At 32.6% G+C, this 22,407-nt stretch overlaps 1 protein-coding gene across 1 annotated transcript; it reads left to right on the top strand.

Annotated features, from left to right (window-relative positions):
• The first annotated feature begins 1,890 nt into the window (after positions 1-1,890).
• LOC147064739 (uncharacterized) lies at positions 1,891-21,130 on the top strand. The gene is made up of 5 exons (XM_085957699.1): positions 1,891-2,197; positions 7,738-7,790; positions 8,202-8,332; positions 8,741-8,897; positions 21,125-21,130. The coding sequence occupies exons 1-5, from the start codon at positions 1,891-1,893 to the stop codon at positions 21,128-21,130; spliced, it is 654 nt and encodes a 217-aa protein (XP_085813825.1).
• Positions 21,131-22,407: the final 1,277 nt, after the last annotated feature.

A 22,407-nucleotide genomic window follows, 5' to 3' on the forward strand; every position in this document is an offset into this window, starting at 1 on the left:
AGCTGGTAAGGTTATGGCTACTGTATTTTGGGATGCACGTGAAATTATTTTTGTTGACTATTTGGAAAAAGGAAAAACAATAACAGGGGATTATTATGCATCTTTATTGGACCAGCTAAAAAACAAAATTGAAGAAAAACGGCCTCATTTAAGCAGGAAAAAAATCCTCTTTCATCAGTACAATGCCCGTGTTCACACATGTTTACGATCAATGGCTAAAATTGAAGAATTTAAGTTTGAATTGGTCGACCACCCACCGTATTCGCCAGATTTAGCCCCCAGTGACTTTTTCCTTTTCCCAAACTTAAAAAAATGGCTAAGTGGACAACGTTTTTTTTCAAATGAAGAAGTCATCGATCGGACAAATGCTTATTTTGAGGACCTTTCGAAAACTTATTTTTCTGACGGTTTAAAAAAAATTGAGAAACGTCTTACCAAGTGTATTGAGCTCCAAGGAGATTATGTTGAGAAATAAAAAAAAATACAAAAATAAAAACTGCTTTAATGCTTTTTTCTAAGGAATTATTGACCCACCCTCGTATTTAACAAAGGAAGTTGAGAGGCAACGCTCGTGTTGTTTGAAGTATTGTGAGAGTATTGCCAGGATTGGATGATATTATTCCCACTTCCTTGATAAAAACAGATATTGTATAAAATACTTTGATATACGACATTTTTCTTTATTGGTAGAAATTTTGAAAAGTCAAATTTCTCGTGTCATCGCTTCGATTATTTCGTCAATATTATTTATGAGTCGAATGAGTTCTTTTTGTCGTTTTCCTACCATCAATTTTCAAAACTATTTGCATTATTAACGCAATTAATCGACTTACAGCACACATACGGCTTTCGTAGTTCAGTGCGTAAGACGTACGGGTTCGATTCCCGGTGAGGTCACAATATATTTAATCGTGATTTTCTAAAGTCTCCGTATTTGTTGTTTTGCTTCTATTTCTAAATACACTACTGTTTCACTACACGAAGGAATAGGGGAGCGCGAGAGGGGATTTTAATACACCAAGCTGCCGCACTATTAGCAGGGTTAACTTTACGCAATCTATTTTATAATGTTTTTTTCAATGCTAAGCGATCATGACCGATACAATTGTGAATCGCTTTTCAGATACCCACAATCTATATTTATATATATAGTTATTGATTTTTGGCAAAATTTGACTTAAGGTACTCTGGCTTTGAGATACAGATATTATTAAATGAGACTTAATTTGTTAGATTATTGATGTACCTGTTGCTTAATTAAATACTACATACACCGAGAATTTTTAACACAGAACATGGCCGACTTGTATTCAGGGGCGTGCCAACCGGAGTTGTTAGGGGGTGCGAAACGCCCAGGCGATAGGATTCAGAGGGCGGCGAAAGTCCGAAAAAACGTTCTCATTATATTTTTAATAAAAAATATAAGTTATTCAATTTATTGTATAAAATGAACTTCATGATTAAAAAAATGTCGACTGCGGGAAATCTTGTTTTCATGTCATTAAATGTTCTTTTATTTATTATGCTTTCATGCTTTATAGTTTATTTGATACATATTATGGATTTACAACGCTCAGATCAGATTTTTGTTATAATTTAGTAATATGTAAAACATGTAATATTTTTGTTATATATTTTGATAACAATAATATAATGAATATAAATATAAATTTGATGAATTAAATAATTGTTTCAAATTTTCCACTTAAAAATAGGTTTTTATTTGTGAGGGGGGTTGAGTTAGCACCCAAGCGGCAGTCACACTTGGGGTGTCCCATCTTGTACTAGAACTAATGCATTCACAGTACAACACTGCAGCAGCAATACGCGGCTTGATAAGATTTATAAAAAATCCTTTTATTTCAGATATCTTCCCAGGTACAGGATGTTATGGATAATCTGAATACTATTTTGAAATCACCCGTAGTGCCAGATGCTTTAGAATCGGCTGCCAAAGACTTAAATAGTATACTGATACTTAGAGACACATACATTCCACAGACTGTGGCCAAAACTTTTGATCATATACTGGATGCGGTTGAGATACCTCAAGAAAAGACATTCATCAAAATAGTACATTCGAACATAGTTATTTTGGTTGCGAACAGGAGTGTGCCTAATCCCATAGTTGGGATAAGGGTTAAAGCTACCGGAGAAGATGGCTTCGATGATGATACTGTCCAACCAATAAATGAAGGTTGTATAAGCAAATTGTGATTTCTATTATAAGCTACTTTATTTTATTTTGTCTCGGTCACTGATGTAATATACCATTGCTGCTCAAACTTTAGCATGCATTGAATATTTTTTTTACTTCATTACCAACTAGAGAATTGAGTGATACGAGTAAATCATATTGGTGACTTGCTGGTAATGTTCTTTCTAAAACAGACAGATTTTATTGTATTACACAATTATTTAATTATGATCAAATCTATCGAGCATCCAAGTTCAACCCAGTACTGTTTAATGATAAAGCGACACCGCAGCCTACATTTTTACAAAGTTTTTCTTATGTCGTATTCTTATTTGTCCGGTGGTTGTTTGTCCAGTACAAATCTTGCAAACGATTTTTAACTAACTTCCCGACTAGCTAGACATTTGAAACTTTTAGAATATACAGAACACGATGCCAATGCATTTTTTTAAAATACTTTTAGCCATCTTTAAGTAGAATTGAATTCATTTTTAGTTAACTCTGTTTTGTATGAAAAGTTATTTCGATACCATTATTGGTTGCTAGGTGGTCCAAGCAACTAAATTATTAAATAATATATACGTGCGTTCCCATAGAAATCAATATGAAATGACATTTCATTATTTAGTATTTCTATCAAGTACAATTTTTTTTGATCGTTTAAGCTAGTCAAGTCAAGTTTATATGACTCAACAGAAAATTTAAAAACGTTGTATATAAAAAGTTATTTTTATCTTGTAATTATTTATAATAATATTGTTTGATCATCAAGGATCGGTGGATAGTAGGCAACAATCCTGTAGAGATCTGATGTCGAAAGAAAAACTATTGATACCTGTATCGGAATTAGAAAAAAATCGATAGGTATCTAATGAAGAATATTCTGTTCTAATGTTAATCCAAAATCCTGGAAGTTTTTTTTCTTTTAAAATTTTCTTTAAATTGTTGCCACTGGATAAGGAAATAAGCTTATCTTCTTCCATAGGTGAAAACTTATTGTCAGATTGATTCACGAAGGAATTCAAATCCTCTTTCTTCAGATATTTTCTTAAATATCATTTGTTACAGAAAAATAGTCTTGAGATTTTTTGGAGTATTTCCAAATTAATATAATCCGTCTTATTTTATCATCTAGCGCTTAATTGTATTTTGAGAAAATATCGCAAATGCCTTTATTAAGCCTCTCTAACCAAGTCAATATTTTTTTTAAGCAGTAATTTTGTCATTCATTACTAATACCTTACTTCGTGGATCTTGCAGAGAAAGATTGAGATTATTAAGAATATATTTTCTATATTTGTATAATTTGACTAGGTGACCCGCGGACCACCGGTTGCGGAATACTGGTCTAGATCACTTGTATAACATTGTTGCAAGGTGAGGGAAGGTCGGCCAAAGCTACGGAACCATTGAGGTTGTGACACAAGGGTACGGGGTGTCGTACTCTCTGTCGGTATCCGGAAAACACGCCCCAGCCACGTGAAGCGTCTCCTCGTAATTAATTCAATTACCGATGGCTGCTGTGTCCGCTTACGATTTTGTAAAAAATAATACAGACAAGTAATATCATATAAAATTAAAAATGTTTTTGTAGTAGCCGAGATACGAGGGTGGGTCAATAAGTCCTTAGAAAAGCCGACAGGTGGCGCGACTAGTACTGTAAGCGGTTTGTTTTCATGCAGCGGCACTACCGATTTAGTATGCTGCGAAGTTTCAATCAGATTGGTCGGGTTGTTGTGTGTTTCTCGTACATTTAAAAAAAAAATTTGCTTGTGGAAAATGGAAAAATGGAAAATGGAGAAAATTGAGTTTAGAGCTGTTATTAAACATTTTAATATAAAAGGGTTAACAGCAAAGGAAATAAAAAATGAGTTGGATTTAGTTCACGGCATATCTGCTCCTTCACTTCGCGACCCGAGAACTACAAGGTTCTAAGTGTCGATTTTTGGCCAAACTAAAGTAATGATGAGGAAGTCTTCCAAGTCACATTATCTACATAATATATTAATATGAAGTCGATATTTCTTATATTTTTTCATTAAACCCCAATACTACCGAGTTCTATGTGCACTTTACACAATATCTGGGATACTACAGAGTTCTATCATAATCTAAAAAGATCCGTCGTTCTACAAAGTTCTATGTGATTTGACATTTCGCGGTTGTGGAAACATTTAAAGCTGTTAAAATGGTTTTAATTTCAATATGAAGAGTAAAATATTGTTGTTTTGTATTTTCAATTTATTATTACGACTTCATGCAGTGTCTTTAACTATATAAACCACGCGGCATAAGCGTTGGACTATAAAGCCGTGGGTCCCAGGTTCGAATCCTGGGTCTGGCAAGTACACATATTGTTTTTCAATTTGTGTGTCAGGGTATGGACCTAATAGGTTGAGCAAGTGGCTGACATCCATTTCTCGTAAAAAACAAAATCTGTCAATACAAACCTCCACTCTGTGGAGGCCCATATGATCCTATCAGGATCGGACATGGTCAAAAAAAAAAAAAAAAAATTTACATAAACTACTATAGCTTCGAGATACATAACCTCAAAAAAATGTTTCGTGATATTTGATATCAACAGTAAATTTTGAACTTACTTCTAGATGAATTATAATATTATGAAACGTAAGTAAGCTTCAATTATATTATCTTAATTTTTTTAAATTTTGTTACAAACGCCGTTACAGTTACATATTCACAAACCGTTAATTATAATTTACATAATTAATTGTTTTCATAATTTGAATGTCGAACGAACATTGTACATTTTATTCTTCGACCTTTTGTTAATAATAATGTCTAAATATTAATAGTATTGCATTCATTGACTTTATGTTTCAGGTTTAATCTGTGGATCTATTCTATACTTATCGACCGCTAAAGTGATAAAGTGATAAATATTATCAAACTTAGGGTAGGTTTAACAGCACCTCTCTTGCTTATTGCAACAATTATAACCAACATATTGCAATTGTTACACTTTATACATACTTTGATATAAACCTATCCTAAGTTTTGTAATATTTATCACTTTATCACTTTATCGGTCGATTAGTATAGAATAGACCCACTTACAGTGATATAAATGTTTGAGATGTCTCAAATCTCAGTAGATGAGGTGAAGAAATGGATATGTATTATACAATCCATATTCCTGAGAATTTCCTAGAGATTGAGTATATTAATTATACAATATCATTATGATACTCGTATTATGATGTAATGATGGATCTGAAAGATATGCCTCTTCTTGGCTTGAAGTTTATTCTAAAACTGAGGCGAATAATTATTTAATAGAAGATTTTTACACAACATTCCCTCAGCCATTAGTAACAACAATCGTGTATAAAAAATTGAGATTGAAATTGAATTGAAAAAGTTGAAATTGAACCATCAACATTGGGCTTGTTGCATCAACAATAGTTTTGTATTTTATATTATATTTTCAACATATTTTTCATTTTAAAATGGTAATAAACACAAAATAGAAAAAAATATTTAAGTTTTTCCGAATTTCCCATTTTCCCAACAATTTCCATACATTTTCTCCGGAAAAAAATATTATATTCGATAACTTTCAAGAATTTTATTTATTTTTAGATGAATAGTGAAACTATGTATCCTGAATCACTAGGATTTCCATACAAATTTCAGTTAGAACCTTGTAGTAAAGGCGATTTGTTTGAGTTTCAGGTGGACATGGTTCTAACTGAATTTATGACATGTAAAATTAGCTATTAAAAACTAGTTTTAACGTAGTTTTTTTGACAGGTACACCATAGCAGTACCATCATTGATATATTCAATCAAAAAAATAATTGAAAACATTCACAATTTACAAAATACAAGCGTTCAAAACTTCAACAGCCCATAACTTTTTTGCTGCAGTTGTCCACTTAGAACCCTGTAGTTCTCGGGTCGCGACTTGCAACTATTTATAACTGGTTAAATGAATTTAAACGTGGTCGTACATCAACAAAGGATGAACCACGCTCAGGACGTCTTGTAGAGGTGACTACACCAGAAATGATCAATAAAATCCACGACATGGTGTTAAGTGACCAAAGATTAAAGTTGAGTGAGATAATTGAGGTTACAGGGATCTCAAAAGGTAGCGTCATTTCTATTTTACATGACAAATTGGGCATGAAAAATATTTCTACAAGATGGGTGCCGCGTTTGCTCACAGTCGACAATAAACGCAATAAGGTGGTGGCCTCTAAAGCCCTGTTGTCGCTCATGCAACGCAATCCGGATGAATTTTTTCGTCGCTTTGTGACTGTAGATGAAACATGGATACACCACTATACTCCCGCGACGAAAGAACAGTCAAAGCAGTGGATTGCGAAGGCAAACCATGTCCAAAGAAGGTGAAAACCGTAAAATCAGCTGGTAAGGTTATGGCTACTGTATTTTGGGATGCACGTGAAATTATTTTCGTTGACTATTTGGAAAATGGAAAAACAATAACAGGGGATTATTGTGCATCTTTATTGGACCAGCTAAAAAACAAAATTGAAGAAAAACGGCCTCATTTAAACAGGAAAAAAATCCTCTTTCATCAGGACAATGCCCGTGTTCACACATGTTTACGATCAATGGCTAAAATTGAAGAATTGAAGTTCGAATTGGTCGACCACCCACTGTATTCGCCAGATTTAGCCCCCAGTGACTTTTTCCTTTTCCCAAACTTAAAAAAATGGCTAAGTGGACAACGTTTTTTTTTCAAATGAAGAAGTCATCGATCGGACAAATGCTTATTTTGAGGACCTTCCGAAAACTTATTTTTCTGACGGTTTAAAAAAAATTGAGAAACGTCTAACCAAGTGTATTGAGCTCCAAGGAGATTATGTTGAGAAATAAAAAAAAAATACAAAAATAAAAACTGTTTTAATGCTTTTTTCTAAGGAATTATTGACCCACCCTCGTATCTTAAATTCAGTATGTCGTTATCTTTTATATATTATGTTTTCTTAGTTAAATCTAAAAAAAATAGATGAATCATGAATATAAATTTGTATAAATATTACTAAATAATAAAATAATGATTTTGTTAAGGCTATACTTCAGCTGAGGCATGACCTAAAAAGATCGTGACTAGGCGATGCGCGGATTGTGCAAATGGCGCGAGCCGAACGAAATATAATTTTTCATAAAAATTCAATATGCGTCCTTTTAATCGTAATAATAATAGTGTATTCATTGACATGTTTTCTTTTTCAAGTACATGCGGAACGCTTTTTGGTCACCTTCACACGATTTAAGAATATATTCCTCCGACACCATCACAAAACAAATTGACGTGCTCACACATTGACTGTCAGTCTCCGATTGGCGACGACTGCGAAATTTCGTTCCACATACTGTTGAAAATTATTTGCCGTTTCACTTATGAACATAATATTTCTCCATATTATGTCTACAGTAACATGCAGAACATTTCAATTATTTCTTAAATTAGTTTTGATGATAGAATAAGAAGTTGGAATAAGAAAAATATTTAGAAATTTTACAATATAACAAACAATTTTCAGATGACGAGTTCGACGAAGATTCATATGATTCTAGTGATGCCATCGTGAGGAAGGTACCTTCATCTAATTGCGTTGGTGCTAGTAATAAGTTATCTTTTGGAGTCTACAAAGACGATGCAGCATTCCCAAAAGAAAATAACAGGAATTCGCGGCTGAACAGTAAAGTGCTCAGCATATCACTGGGGAAGAAAGATTGTTTTAAGCATATGAGTTACGTTGACATCCACTTCCAGCCTCACGACAGTAGACAATCGAATAGGAAGAAAGCTTGTGCTTATTGGGATTTTGACCAAGGTAATTGGTCAACGACTATGTGCATTTTGTTGCCACCGGTAGAAACAAAACCCACAGATGTTTGCAGATGCTATCATTTAACTCACTTTTCTCAAATTATTATTTATGAGACAGAAATTGAAAAAACTCATAAAATAACTTTGTTCGTTATAATAAATGTTACCTGTACTCTTTCATTAATTGGCCTCATTATAATCTGCCTCACAGGAGTGATTTCACATACATGGAGAGCAGAATTTTCTAATAAAGTATGGCTAAATTTATCAATATCTATATCATTGCTTATTATAATGTTTTTAATTATATCAATAACAAATTTTTCTAAATTTAATCCATTCGTTTGCATTAGCACCGGCGTTATTTTTCATTATGCATTATTATCATCATTCTCGTGGATGTTTTTATCGGCGTTCATGTCTTACAAAAAGATTAAAAGAGTTTCTGCAAGTAATGCCCCATACATGCTTTTGAAGAATTGTGTAATTGGATGGATTGTACCTGCTTTACCTGTTGTCATTTTATTAATCTTCGATTCGGATACGTATTTCTTACATTTTAAACAGGGGAGCACACACATTGAATTTTGTTATCCGATTGGGATAGGATATTGGTGGGCAGTTTTTCTTCCCGTGGCATCAGTTGTCTTAGCAAACACAATTCTATATAGTTTGGTAATGTATAACATTTTAAAACAATCCGATAATACAAGCCACGGGGATAATAAACAAATATTCATAAAAGTTTCCATCGGCTTTGTAATATTTTTTCTTTACGGGTTAACTTGGTTGTTTGGTCTTTTCTTTAATAACATTTTCATAGCTTACATATTCTGCTCTATAGTTACGTCACAAGGATTAATATTTTTCGTATTTTTCTTAATTGTTAATAAGAAAATTAAAAATATTTGGTATATTTATATAGGGGATAAATATAGAACTTTGATAATGAATAATGAGTTAATTGGTCCAAAAAACAGAACACTTGAAGACAAAAATGCTGCTAGTATATCGGATAATCTTACAACTTAAATGTAATTAATTTTTTTAAGGAATGAGGTTAATAATTGTTGGTTAAATTATTCGTATAGTCCACACGTGATACAGTGTAACCTATAGAGTAATAAATAAAACTAGAAAGATGGTGTTATCCGACCATATCCGGCCGCTTTATATACACCTAAATACGATGAAATCAATACAAAAATGCTGTAAAGTAAAATATCAATTATGAAAATTGAAACTATTTTACAACGTTTTTATTAGCTCGTATTCTTATTTGTCCGGTACAGATTTTTTCTTGAGAAGTACACATTTTTTCTTGTTTGTCCAAGATTTTTAACTAACTTCCCGACTAGCTAGACATTTGAAACTTTTAGAATATATCAGAACACGACGACAATGCATTCTTTTAATACTTTTGGCCATCTTTAAGTAAAATTGAATTCATTTTCAGTTAATTATGTTTTGTATGTTTCGGAAAAAATTCGTTAAAAGTAATATATTTTACTACTCACTATTATTGGTTGCTAAAGCGTCAATTACATTGAGCTTTTTTACGAGCTGTTAGTTGGCGAATTTAAAAGCGGGCGATTCAGCTACTGCGATTTGATGATTACACAGAAAACTTTCCATTCGCTGAGAAGCCACAAGCCAGCGACTATTTTGACAGAGCGTAGTTTGTTTTTTTACTGGGATGTTGCTGCTGCACTCTACTGCGCAGACGCAGTAGGCCCACACACCGGCGTGTAGCGTGTAAAGGTGACCGGCTTTCAACTTTTCTCGGTAGAGTGTTTACAACCTGCTTGTTAGCTTGTTCGATGATTACACTGGATGACTTTACAGGCAGATTATAAATTCGTCAACAAACAGCTCGTAAAGAAGCTCAATGTAATTGACGCTTAAGTGGGTCCTAGCAACTAAATTATTAATATACACGTGAGTTACTATGGAAATCAATATGAAATGTCAAAATGACATTTCTGTATTCTATAATATTTATTCAGTATTTCTATCAAGTATAATAAAAAGTTTTTAATAATACATAGAATTGTCAAGTTTATATGATTCAACAGAAAATTTAAAAACGTGGTATATAAAAAGTTCTTTTATCTTGTAATTATTTAGTATGAAAATTATTGTAAGAAGAATTTAATACGAATGGATTTAAGTTTCATCATTGTTCTGTATTTTTATCTTGGAAAAAATAATAAAAATAACCAAAAGATGGGATGAAGTTTTATTATTGATATATATATATATATATAGGAAATCTTATCTACAATATTTAAAAAAAAAGTGTGGTTAGAATAATGATAATTATATAACATTCTTCGTCCACATTTTTAACATTATTATACATAGATATACAGTGAAACAAGATTAAAAGCACTAAAAATATACGATTCATGTATATACACATGCAAAGAATTTTAAACATCATTTAAAAAGAAGTAGGGGTAGTAGTAGTAGTGTACACGAATAGCTTTGGCAAAAAATAAAATAATCTGTTTAAATATCATTACAATTAATGAAAACCGTCACATTTTTTATATTTTTTCTTGTCGAAAAATTGTGTGTTGACAACAATGACATTATTAATGGACAACGCACTCAATACAGTAGCTAGCAATTAAATTCACGCACAGCGACATTCGCACATGTATAGGTAGACGTCACGCAATTTCCATTATGCGATATCACGCATCGGATATTTATAGCAATATCACCTTTATTATAATGGAGTTAGAACAGTGTTTCTAGTGTCAATGTTCATTTGAGCGAACCCGTTCGAACCGAACCGTTCGGCAGACCCGACTAAAAGCATCGGGAATTTATAGCAATATCACCTTTATTGTAATGGCGTTAGAACAGATTATGCCATTCGGCAGACCCGAAAAACCACCACACCAAAACAGTGAGTGTCATTTTTATTCCCAGATGATTCGTCCATATTAATGTCATTGGTTGACAATTAATAATTATTACCATCATTATTATTGTGGTTGAAGTATGACATTGTAGACGAAAAATTTTCCTAGGCTCACTATGAGTTTATTTATTATAATATTTCTGTCAAATGGGCTTTGCAAACGGTATTGTTGTATTTGAAAAATACTTAAACTTCATCCAGGATATGACGAAGCTTGCAAATGGAAGCCATAAAGTAGGTATAAAGGTGAATATTTCCAAGATAAAAGAAATGATAATTGGCTGAGACAAGCGATTCTCATCAGTGCCACTGAAATCAGGTGGGTCAAAAATCACGTATCTTTGTCAACATGTCTTAGACATAGGCATGTATAACGCAAAACTACTTGGGTATGGAGCGCATTTGGGAACTAATAAACCGCCCTCGTGGAACGGGACGAATACGGAGTGGAATCACGGGATTGAGGGGTGAAACGTTTTTGTTGAGGGAGGTTAATTCAGAATAAACATTGATTATGATAAAGTGATGTTATGATGCAGTAGAAATTACATAGACAGTAGATAATATGTTGCACAATGCTTGCGCGTAGATTTGGAATATTCACAACGCGTCTAAATATTATTTTTCTCCTTGTACAACGCGCGTCTAAGAAGAAGAGTATGGATCAAAAATGCATATTGATCTCGTGACTGAAAGGTGGGTACTGAAAAAAAACTTTTTGTTCGTCAGGGGAGTAAACTTTGTGCATCTGGGCGTCATTGTAAACCCAAATTGCGTGGCCCATTGACTTTACAAAGACGCATACTTATGTCGTATTCTTATTTTTCCGGTGGTTGTTTGTCCAGTACAAATCTTGCAAACGATTTTTAACTAACTTCCCGACTAGCTAGACATTTGAAACTTTTAGAATATACAGAACACGATGCCAATGCATTTTTTTAAAATACTTTTAGCCATCTTTAAGTAGAATTGAATTCATTTTTAGTTAACTCTGTTTTGTATGAAAAGTTATTTCGATACCATTATTGGTTGCTAGGTGGTCCAAGCAACTAAATTATTAAATAATATATACGTGCGTTCCCATGGAAATCAATATGAAATGACATTTCATTATTTAGTATTTCTATCAAGTACAATTTTTTTTGATCGTTTAAGCTAGTCAAGTCAAGTTTATATGACTCAACAGAAAATTTAAAAACGTTGTATATAAAAAGTTATTTTTATCTTGTAATTATTTATAATAATATTGTTTGATCATCAAGGATCGGTGGATAGTAGGCAACAATCCTGTAGAGATCTGATGTCGAAAGAAAAACTATTGATACCTGTATCGGAATTAGAAAAAAATCGATAGGTATATAATGAAGAATATTCTGTTCTAATGTTAATCCAAAATCCTGGAAGTTTTTTTTCTTTTATATCTAGGCGATGCGCGGATTGTGCAAATGGCGCGAGCCGAACGAAATATAATTTTTCATAAAAATTCAATATGCGTCCTTTTAATCGTAATAATAATAGTGTATTCATTGACATGTTTTCTTTTTCAAGTACATGCGGAACGCTTTTTGGTCACCTTCACACGATTTAAGAATATATTCCTCCGACACCATCACAAAACAAATTGACGTGCTCACACATTGACTGTCAGTCTCCGATTGGCGACGACTGCGAAATTTCGTTCCACATACTGTTGAAAATTATTTGCCGTTTCACTTATGAACATAATATTTCTCCATATTATGTCTACAGTAACATGCAGAACATTTCAATTATTTCTTAAATTAGTTTTGATGATAGAATAAGAAGTTGGAATAAGAAAAATATTTAGAAATTTTACAATATAACAAACAATTTTCAGATGACGAGTTCGACGAAGATTCATATGATTCTAGTGATGCCATCGTGAGGAAGGTACCTTCATCTAATTGCGTTGGTGCTAGTAATAAGTTATCTTTTGGAGTCTACAAAGACGATGCAGCATTCCCAAAAGAAAATAACAGGAATTCGCGGCTGAATAGTAAAGTGCTCAGCATATCACTGGGGAAGAAAGATTGTTTTAAGCATATGAGTTACGTTGACATCCACTTCCAGCCTCACGACAGTAGACAATCGAATAGGAAGAAAGCTTGTGCTTATTGGGATTTTGACCAAGGTAATTGGTCAACGACTATGTGCATTTTGTTGCCACCGGTAGAAACAAAACCCACAGATGTTTGCAGATGCTATCATTTAACTCACTTTTCTCAAATTATTATTTATGAGACAGAAATTGAAAAAACTCATAAAATAACTTTGTTCGTTATAATAAATGTTACCTGTACTCTTTCATTAATTGGCCTCATTATAATCTGCCTCACAGGAGTGATTTCACATACATGGAGAGCAGAATTTTCTAATAAAGTATGGCTAAATTTATCAATATCTATATCATTGCTTATTATAATGTTTTTAATTATATCAATAACAAATTTTTCTAAATTTAATCCATTCGTTTGCATTAGCACCGGCGTTATTTTTCATTATGCATTATTATCATCATTCTCGTGGATGTTTTTATCGGCGTTCATGTCTTACAAAAAGATTAAAAGAGTTTCTGCAAGTAATACCCCATACATGCTTTTGAAGAATTGTGTAATTGGATGGATTGTACCTGCTTTACCTGTTGTCATTTTATTAATCTTCGATTCGGATACGTATTTCTTACATTTTAAACAGGGGAGCACACACATTGAATTTTGTTATCCGATTGGGATAGGATATTGGTGGGCAGTTTTTCTTCCCGTGGCATCAGTTGTCTTAGCAAACACAATTCTATATAGTTTGGTAATGTATAACATTTTAAAACAATCCGATAATACAAGCCACGGGGATAATAAACAAATATTCATAAAAGTTTCCATCGGCTTTGTAATATTTTTTCTTTACGGGTTAACTTGGTTGTTTGGTCTTTTCTTTAATAACATTTTCATAGCTTACATATTCTGCTCTATAGTTACGTCACAAGGATTAATATTTTTCGTATTTTTCTTAATTGTTAATAAGAAAATTAAAAATATTTGGTATATTTATATAGGGGATAAATATAGAACTTTGATAATGAATAATGAGTTAATTGGTCCAAAAAACAGAACACTTGAAGACAAAAATGCTGCTAGTATATCGGATAATCTTACAACTTAAATGTAATTAATTTTTTTAAGGAATGAGGTTAATAATTGTTGGTTAAATTATTCGTATAGTCCACACGTGATACAGTGTAACCTATAGAGTAATAAATAAAACTAGAAAGATGGTGTTATCCGACCATATCCGGCCGCTTTATATACACCTAAATACGATGAAATCAATACAAAAATGCTGTAAAGTAAAATATCAATTATGAAAATTGAAACTATTTTACAACGTTTTTATTAGCTCGTATTCTTATTTGTCCGGTACAGATTTTTTCTTGAGAAGTACACATTTTTTCTTGTTTGTCCAAGATTTTTAACTAACTTCCCGACTAGCTAGACATTTGAAACTTTTAGAATATATCAGAACACGACGACAATGCATTCTTTTAATACTTTTGGCCATCTTTAAGTAAAATTGAATTCATTTTCAGTTAATTATGTTTTGTATGTTTCGGAAAAAATTCGTTAAAAGTAATATATTTTACTACTCACTATTATTGGTTGCTAAAGCGTCAATTACATTGAGCTTTTTTACGAGCTGTTAGTTGGCGAATTTAAAAGCGGGCGATTCAGCTACTGCGATTTGATGATTACACAGAAAACTTTCCATTCGCTGAGAAGCCACAAGCCAGCGACTATTTTGACAGAGCGTAGTTTGTTTTTTTACTGGGATGTTGCTGCTGCACTCTACTGCGCAGACGCAGTAGGCCCACACACCGGCGTGTAGCGTGTAAAGGTGACCGGCTTTCAACTTTTCTCGGTAGAGTGTTTACAACCTGCTTGTTAGCTTGTTCGATGATTACACTGGATGACTTTACAGGCAGATTATAAATTCGTCAACAAACAGCTCGTAAAGAAGCTCAATGTAATTGACGCTTAAGTGGGTCCTAGCAACTAAATTATTAATATACACGTGAGTTACTATGGAAATCAATATGAAATGTCAAAATGACATTTCTGTATTCTATAATATTTATTCAGTATTTCTATCAAGTATAATAAAAAGTTTTTAATAATACATAGAATTGTCAAGTTTATATGATTCAACAGAAAATTTAAAAACGTGGTATATAAAAAGTTCTTTTATCTTGTAATTATTTAGTATGAAAATTATTGTAAGAAGAATTTAATACGAATGGATTTAAGTTTCATCATTGTTCTGTATTTTTATCTTGGAAAAAATAATAAAAATAACCAAAAGATGGGATGAAGTTTTATTATTGATATATATATATATATATAGGAAATCTTATCTACAATATTTAAAAAAAAAGTGTGGTTAGAATAATGATAATTATATAACATTCTTCGTCCACATTTTTAACATTATTATACATAGATATACAGTGAAACAAGATTAAAAGCACTAAAAATATACGATTCATGTATATACACATGCAAAGAATTTTAAACATCATTTAAAAAGAAGTAGGGGTAGTAGTAGTAGTGTACACGAATAGCTTTGGCAAAAAATAAAATAATCTGTTTAAATATCATTACAATTAATGAAAACCGTCACATTTTTTATATTTTTTCTTGTCGAAAAATTGTGTGTTGACAACAATGACATTATTAATGGACAACGCACTCAATACAGTAGCTAGCAATTAAATTCACGCACAGCGACATTCGCACATGTATAGGTAGACGTCACGCAATTTCCATTATGCGATATCACGCATCGGATATTTATAGCAATATCACCTTTATTATAATGGAGTTAGAACAGTGTTTCTAGTGTCAATGTTCATTTGAGCGAACCCGTTCGAACCGAACCGTTCGGCAGACCCGACTAAAAGCATCGGGAATTTATAGCAATATCACCTTTATTGTAATGGCGTTAGAACAGATTATGCCATTCGGCAGACCCGAAAAACCACCACACCAAAACAGTGAGTGTCATTTTTATTCCCAGATGATTCGTCCATATTAATGTCATTGGTTGACAATTAATAATTATTACCATCATTATTATTGTGGTTGAAGTATGACATTGTAGACGAAAAATTTTCCTAGGCTCACTATGAGTTTATTTATTATAATATTTCTGTCAAATGGGCTTTGCAAACGGTATTGTTGTATTTGAAAAATACTTAAACTTCATCCAGGATATGACGAAGCTTGCAAATGGAAGCCATAAAGTAGGTATAAAGGTGAATATTTCCAAGATAAAAGAAATGATAATTGGCTGAGACAAGCGATTCTCATCAGTGCCACTGAAATCAGGTGGGTCAAAAATCACGTATCTTTGTCAACATGTCTTAGACATAGGCATGTATAACGCAAAACTACTTGGGTATGGAGCGCATTTGGGAACTAATAAACCGCCCTCGTGGAACGGGACGAATACGGAGTGGAATCACGGGATTGAGGGGTGAAACGTTTTTGTTGAGGGAGGTTAATTCAGAATAAACATTGATTATGATAAAGTGATGTTATGATGCAGTAGAAATTACATAGACAGTAGATAATATGTTGCACAATGCTTGCGCGTAGATTTGGAATATTCACAACGCGTCTAAATATTATTTTTCTCCTTGTACAACGCGCGTCTAAGAAGAAGAGTATGGATCAAAAATGCATATTGATCTCGTGACTGAAAGGTGGGTACTGAAAAAAAACTTTTTGTTCGTCAGGGGAGTAAACTTTGTGCATCTGGGCGTCATTGTAAACCCAAATTGCGTGGCCCATTGACTTTACAAAGACGCATACATATGCTTGCCCAGTGACGTCCCTAGACAAAATGCCGCCACTGGGCAGCGCCAAAATCTCGCCCTATTTTTTTTCTACAGTATTTTGTGTCATCCGTGCACGGTGTCATTTCTTGTCACCATGGATGTCGAAGGGCAACGGAAGTAAACTAGACATCGTGAACTCGACAAAAAAATACAGTCATTAATTAATACATTTTGTTTCAAACCAGTGAGCTGAATTTATTGATGGAAAGATATTTTCATTATTACTAAGTTTAGGTAGCTATTTCTATATATACGAAATGATTCTCCTCGATTTGCCGCCCTTCGAGTAACTGCCACCCTCAAGCGAACATATAAGCTAACATATATGTATGATGTGATTAACATTTAAAAAAAATAACAAAATCGAAAGCGATTATAACACTGTGAAAGATAAAATATATAAAATCTTTCATATTTACAATTTTCAAAAATGCTGTGGTGCACAGTTTGAAAGCGTATGCTTCAAGTATTAAACGAGGTGTCTGATAACAATAATATTTTCATTATGAAAATTACGCGTATTCCGTGTTTACATCTAAAATACGATATTACTAACACCTATGTATGCGAAAATATTCAGATAAAATAAGTACGGTAAATCGCAGTGGATTTGGATAGCAGCTTGCCAGCTTATATGCTGTTGTTATTTCTGAGGCTTAAACATTTATATATGTACATTTACCATTCGTATAACAAGATTTTAACACAACAAAAAAAAACTTTAAAAAGATTTTCGGTAGGCGAACATAATAAAATCTGTTGCATGGTCGTATAGGAAAACTGTGTTAGTCTTTATAAATGAAAAAAAAATAATATACTTTGTATACATTTATGTTTATGAAATGTCATCCAATGATAAAAAAAATGAGTATTATCACCTCCGAAGGGAATACGAATTACTAAAGGCAGGTAATTAAAAAATGTATTAATTATTTTATTTAAGTGATGCGTTATGGCAGGGTTATCGAACCTTTTTGCTTAAGCGTGCGAATAAAAAATATTTTTCGACTATCTGACTTGCGAAGAGTCGGCTCATTTTTTTGGGAAAATATTTTCGCCGCGGGCCGCAGGTTGGTCAATTTTTCGCAGTCGGCTCGGTTTTTTTAGGTATATATTTTCGCCACCGGCCGCAGATAAAACAATTTTCTCAAAGGTATAATATTCATTTGTATACCTTTTTTAAATTTTTTTATTGGTTATCGTTCGTGTGCCGTGCAAATTCATCTCGCGTGCCATAGGTTCGCCACCCCTGCGTTATGGTGATGATTTCTTTAAGATTGATTGATAATATATAACATAAATGAGATCTTAAATATAAGAGATGCAAACAGTAATATATTGGAGATACATACGAGATAAGGGATTTACATACATTAGGGTCTGAATAAGATTCTACTCATCTTTGTTGTCAAAAGTTATCAAAGGGTAAATATAAATTTTTCCTGGCTTTAAATTGGCTAACATTACTATATTTTGTAGTCAACCCTGTTCATATTTATATGAGTCAGATCGCTAATGATTCAGGATTTTTAGGGTACTAGAGTAGATTAAATTTACCCAAGTGATAAGACTTTTGGAGGTGTCAGTATATATATTTACATAAAACAGGTACACGGTTCGATTCTTTATCATACAAGTAACACAAATGTGTTAACTTGATGTATAATTACTCCGAACTCTTTCTTATATTATTATTATATCAATTGTACCCCTAAATTGTATTGTTCGACTATATTTGCTGAGTGGTAACGTGTCGGAAAATTCACATGTTATTTTTCAATGTGGTTTGGACCCAGAGTGTGGACCTAATACGTCGAGCAAGTGGCTAATATCCATTTATCGTAAAAAGAAAATCTATTAACACAACTTCCACTCTGTGGAAAGCCATACCACCCCACCCTCTTATGCGAGTTGATTTATCACTTTAATTAATTAATATTAACTATAATTAAATAAGTTAATTTTTAATAATTAATACGACATGAGTGATAAACCTACTTAAAAAACAATATCATGCATTACCATTAAATAAACGCTAAATCCCCTTAAAATACTATTATGTTATTCCATGTTCCAATGTTTACAATTGAAAATTTATGCAATTTATCAGAGGTATGTACATAGATATCCATAATATTATGTTAGTATAATATTTTTGATATATATTTCTAAAATATACCACTCCCACTATAGAAAAAAACCATTACGTATTTATGTTCAATTAAAACTACGTATGTACATATTTTTATTTTTAAAGGAATGTGCCTGTTATTTAAAAAAGAATTTTGGAAGGGAAGATTATGTACATATTATTACGGTAAGTAAATAAAAATACAGCGATTCAATTTTACTAGCAAAATTGCTGGTCGAAGACGGGTTTTCTGGTTCGCCTTACGTATACTCACGACGCTAACGTAAGAGTTGTGGGTATTTTGCGGAAAAAGCAAATCAAAATATCATATAGGTATGTTTTGAGCATCAACTACTATGTATGTATGTATTTATAGTGGTAGCCAGTGATACTGCCATTTATTGATATGAAGGAGATGGTACTGATTATCAGAATACAAAACAAGTTTTGACTGAGAGATAAGAAAATCCGATAAAAGATTTAATTTGCATTGAATATCCAATATGTGAGTTTATGAGAACTTACAATTTCAATGCATTATGGGAAAAAAACACATATTATAATTCTTGATTAACCTTATTACTGCCAGCTAATTTTTACTGGGTGGACACTTATAGGCCAGGTATTTTTGGAATAAAATAAATTCCTTAAACATATGAAATAGGAACAGAATGATAAATATTTGTAAAAGCTTACCAATTCAACACGTTTCTCGAGCTTATCGTGAATATTGTTACTCTAAAATGATACATATTATTTAGAAAACATACACAAACAGTTTATTCATAAGTTATGAGCATACTTCAGTGAAACGTCAAATATTTTTCAACTATACGTGCGACGAAATTTCAGACTGGCTGCCAATCGGAGAGCGATAGTAGAGCTGTAAACACGTCAATTTGTTTTGTGATGGTGTCGGAGGAATTAACTTTTAAATCGTCTAAAGATGACTAAAAAACGTTACCCATTTACTTGAAAAAGAAAACATGTCAATGGATATATTATTATTATTATTACTAATAGAACAATAGACATAACATTAAATGGACGCATGTTAAATTATGTTTTGTTCTGCACGCGTCGTTTGCACAATCTTCGCGTGGCGTCGTCACGATCGTTTTAGACCATGGGTGGCCAACCCGCATGCGGCCCACTGGGTGTCAACTTGTGGCCCGTGGAGCAGTGAGAAAATAAAAATAATATCAAATAATGCTGCCGCTAGATGTGGTAATTTCACAAATTGAGATTCGATATTGGCTCAAGATTTTAAAAAGCACTGTGTGCTTTTTGCTGCATTTGTAACGCTATTCTCCGTAGACGTGAATTTATTACCGGGAAATTTGCAAATGGAACATAGTGAAATGTGTTGCGATGAACAGTTAAAGGAGAAGCTCCATCAGGTTGGTTTGGAAGAGTTTTACAAAACATATTTAGACAAGGAGAAATATCCTGCATTTTACAAACATGCTCTAATGATGACTTCGCTATTTAGAAACACTTATACATGTGAACAGCTTTTTAGTCGGATGAAGCATGTTATCAAATCCCGAGTGAGAACACGAATCACTGATGTGCATTTGGAAAACTGTTTGCGTGTAGGAACAATCTCATTCGATATCGATATTGATGTACTTAGTTAAACTGTACTTAGATTTAAAACAAGTCTAATCTAATAAATATATTTGATTTTCATTTTTGTTTTATTTTATTAATATATATAACATATATTTCGTTTTTATTTTGTATAATAAAAAAATTGGTTGTGCGGCCCGGGAGGAAATCTCATTTTTAGAATCTGGCCCGGCTGCTGAAAAGGTTGGCCACCCATGTTTTAGACCGTGCCCCAGCTGAAGTATAGCCTTATGGCGTTTACAAGAACGCACGAGTTAACTCGTCTATGGACTGACGCGACATACAAATAAATTATAATAATTAATAATATTAAATAAAAAACTAAAGATTTTTATGTGGACATTAAAAAAAATACTAATAGTAGATTTACAATTTATTGTAGGTATTAATCATTTTTCATGCTTATAAAATTTGACTGTGTGTTTTCATCGTGGCACAATTATTATTAATCCAAGTATGGGATTTTATTTTTTTCTTTTGTGGGTTTGCAGGTATGAAACTTTTGTTCGAAGATTTTAATCACACCATTTTTGACACATCGATAACAATATAGCGATTTGCATAGAAATGTAGATTTTTAACTTTCGATATCTTAAAAAATACGTTAAATTTCGTGGGTTTGAAAATAAATCGAATTGCAAAAAATTTCAGAAATCAACAAAAGTGGCATTTATATCATCTTATTCTTTGTCTAGGCGTCATGACTGAGAATCATGACCGCGATGTTTTGGGATCAATTTCAATAAAAACCTGTGCCTCACATGATTTTCAAAGCGTACGTAAAGTATTGAAATAATTTAATGTGGAATTATGAGAGTATTTAATATGGATACGGCATTCCCGCGCGGCTTTCTCCCTGCGTACGAGCTTGAACGCAACAAAGCTTTACAATGCGATTAGAGACGCAATATAAAGCCTTGTGTCGTGTCGTCTTTGACCTGGTATTTTTCCGGTTTGACACCCTCTCTGCGAGCTTTGTGGTAAAAAACCGGAAAGTGCAGTGCAACGCAGCGAAGGTAAATTGTGGAAAGTTTGACCAATTTAATTCCATCAAAATTCCCATTGCCTTTCATTATTCGTATTATTATATACGTAAATGTTTTTTATATATATTAATTTCGGTGTAATAGATTTGTAATTGTTTTATTATTTAGTGTATATTCAGTATTGAATAAACAATACATAGTCGAAAAAGCAAAACGTCGATAATAAAGTTTTGTTGACACTTGAAATCAGCTATAATTAACCCAATGCTTACGGGCCGCACAAAATTGTGTTTTTGCTAATTACTTTTCAAATGCAAATTAACACGTTAATTACAAAATTAATTAAAAGGGCCCGTAAGCATTGTGTTAAGTTTATAATATTATTTACCTTCTGATCCTTAGCGGAATCCGAATTACTTATTTTTGAGAGCGTAGTTATTACTGATAATTTACATAAATTATACGCCCATCGATAACTTAAAGGAAAAGAAAAATCACTCGGAGAGAAAAGTTGTAAGTTAGAGTCCCATTAGGCCCACCCAACTTTCTTTATGAGATTTTTTTTTGTAAGTATCCATATTTGGAATTCCATCGATGATATTTATTTTATATTGAAATATATTAGATTTGTTTTATAAAAATCGCAAAACATTTGTGCCACAGATTTGTAATAAAGCACAATGCTTCGTTAAATAAAAAAAATACGTTGCTTGCAGTTTAGTAGCGACGATTGAATTTGACATAAAAATATGGTCGAGTTTAGAAGTTTGTGGAAATGATTTATGATA

This window comes from Rhyacophila brunnea, unplaced genomic scaffold, assembly GCF_057557595.1.
Source record: "Rhyacophila brunnea isolate RB1 unplaced genomic scaffold, BYU_Rbru_1.0 scaffold_7, whole genome shotgun sequence".
Taxonomy (NCBI): Eukaryota; Metazoa; Arthropoda; class Insecta; order Trichoptera; family Rhyacophilidae; genus Rhyacophila; species Rhyacophila brunnea.

Excerpts from the sequence above, each read along its gene's own strand:
- LOC147064739 (XM_085957699.1), top strand. The coding sequence starts at position 1,891 with ATGGATAATCTGAATACTATTTTGAAATCACCCGTAGTGCCAGATGCT. Across the intron at positions 7,791-8,201 it reads GTGATGCCATCGTGAGGAAG|CTTTCATTAATTGGCCTCAT; the intron begins GTACCTTCATCT and ends GTTACCTGTACT. Across the intron at positions 8,333-8,740 it reads CTTATTATAATGTTTTTAAT|CCACGGGGATAATAAACAAA; the intron begins TATATCAATAAC and ends CGATAATACAAG.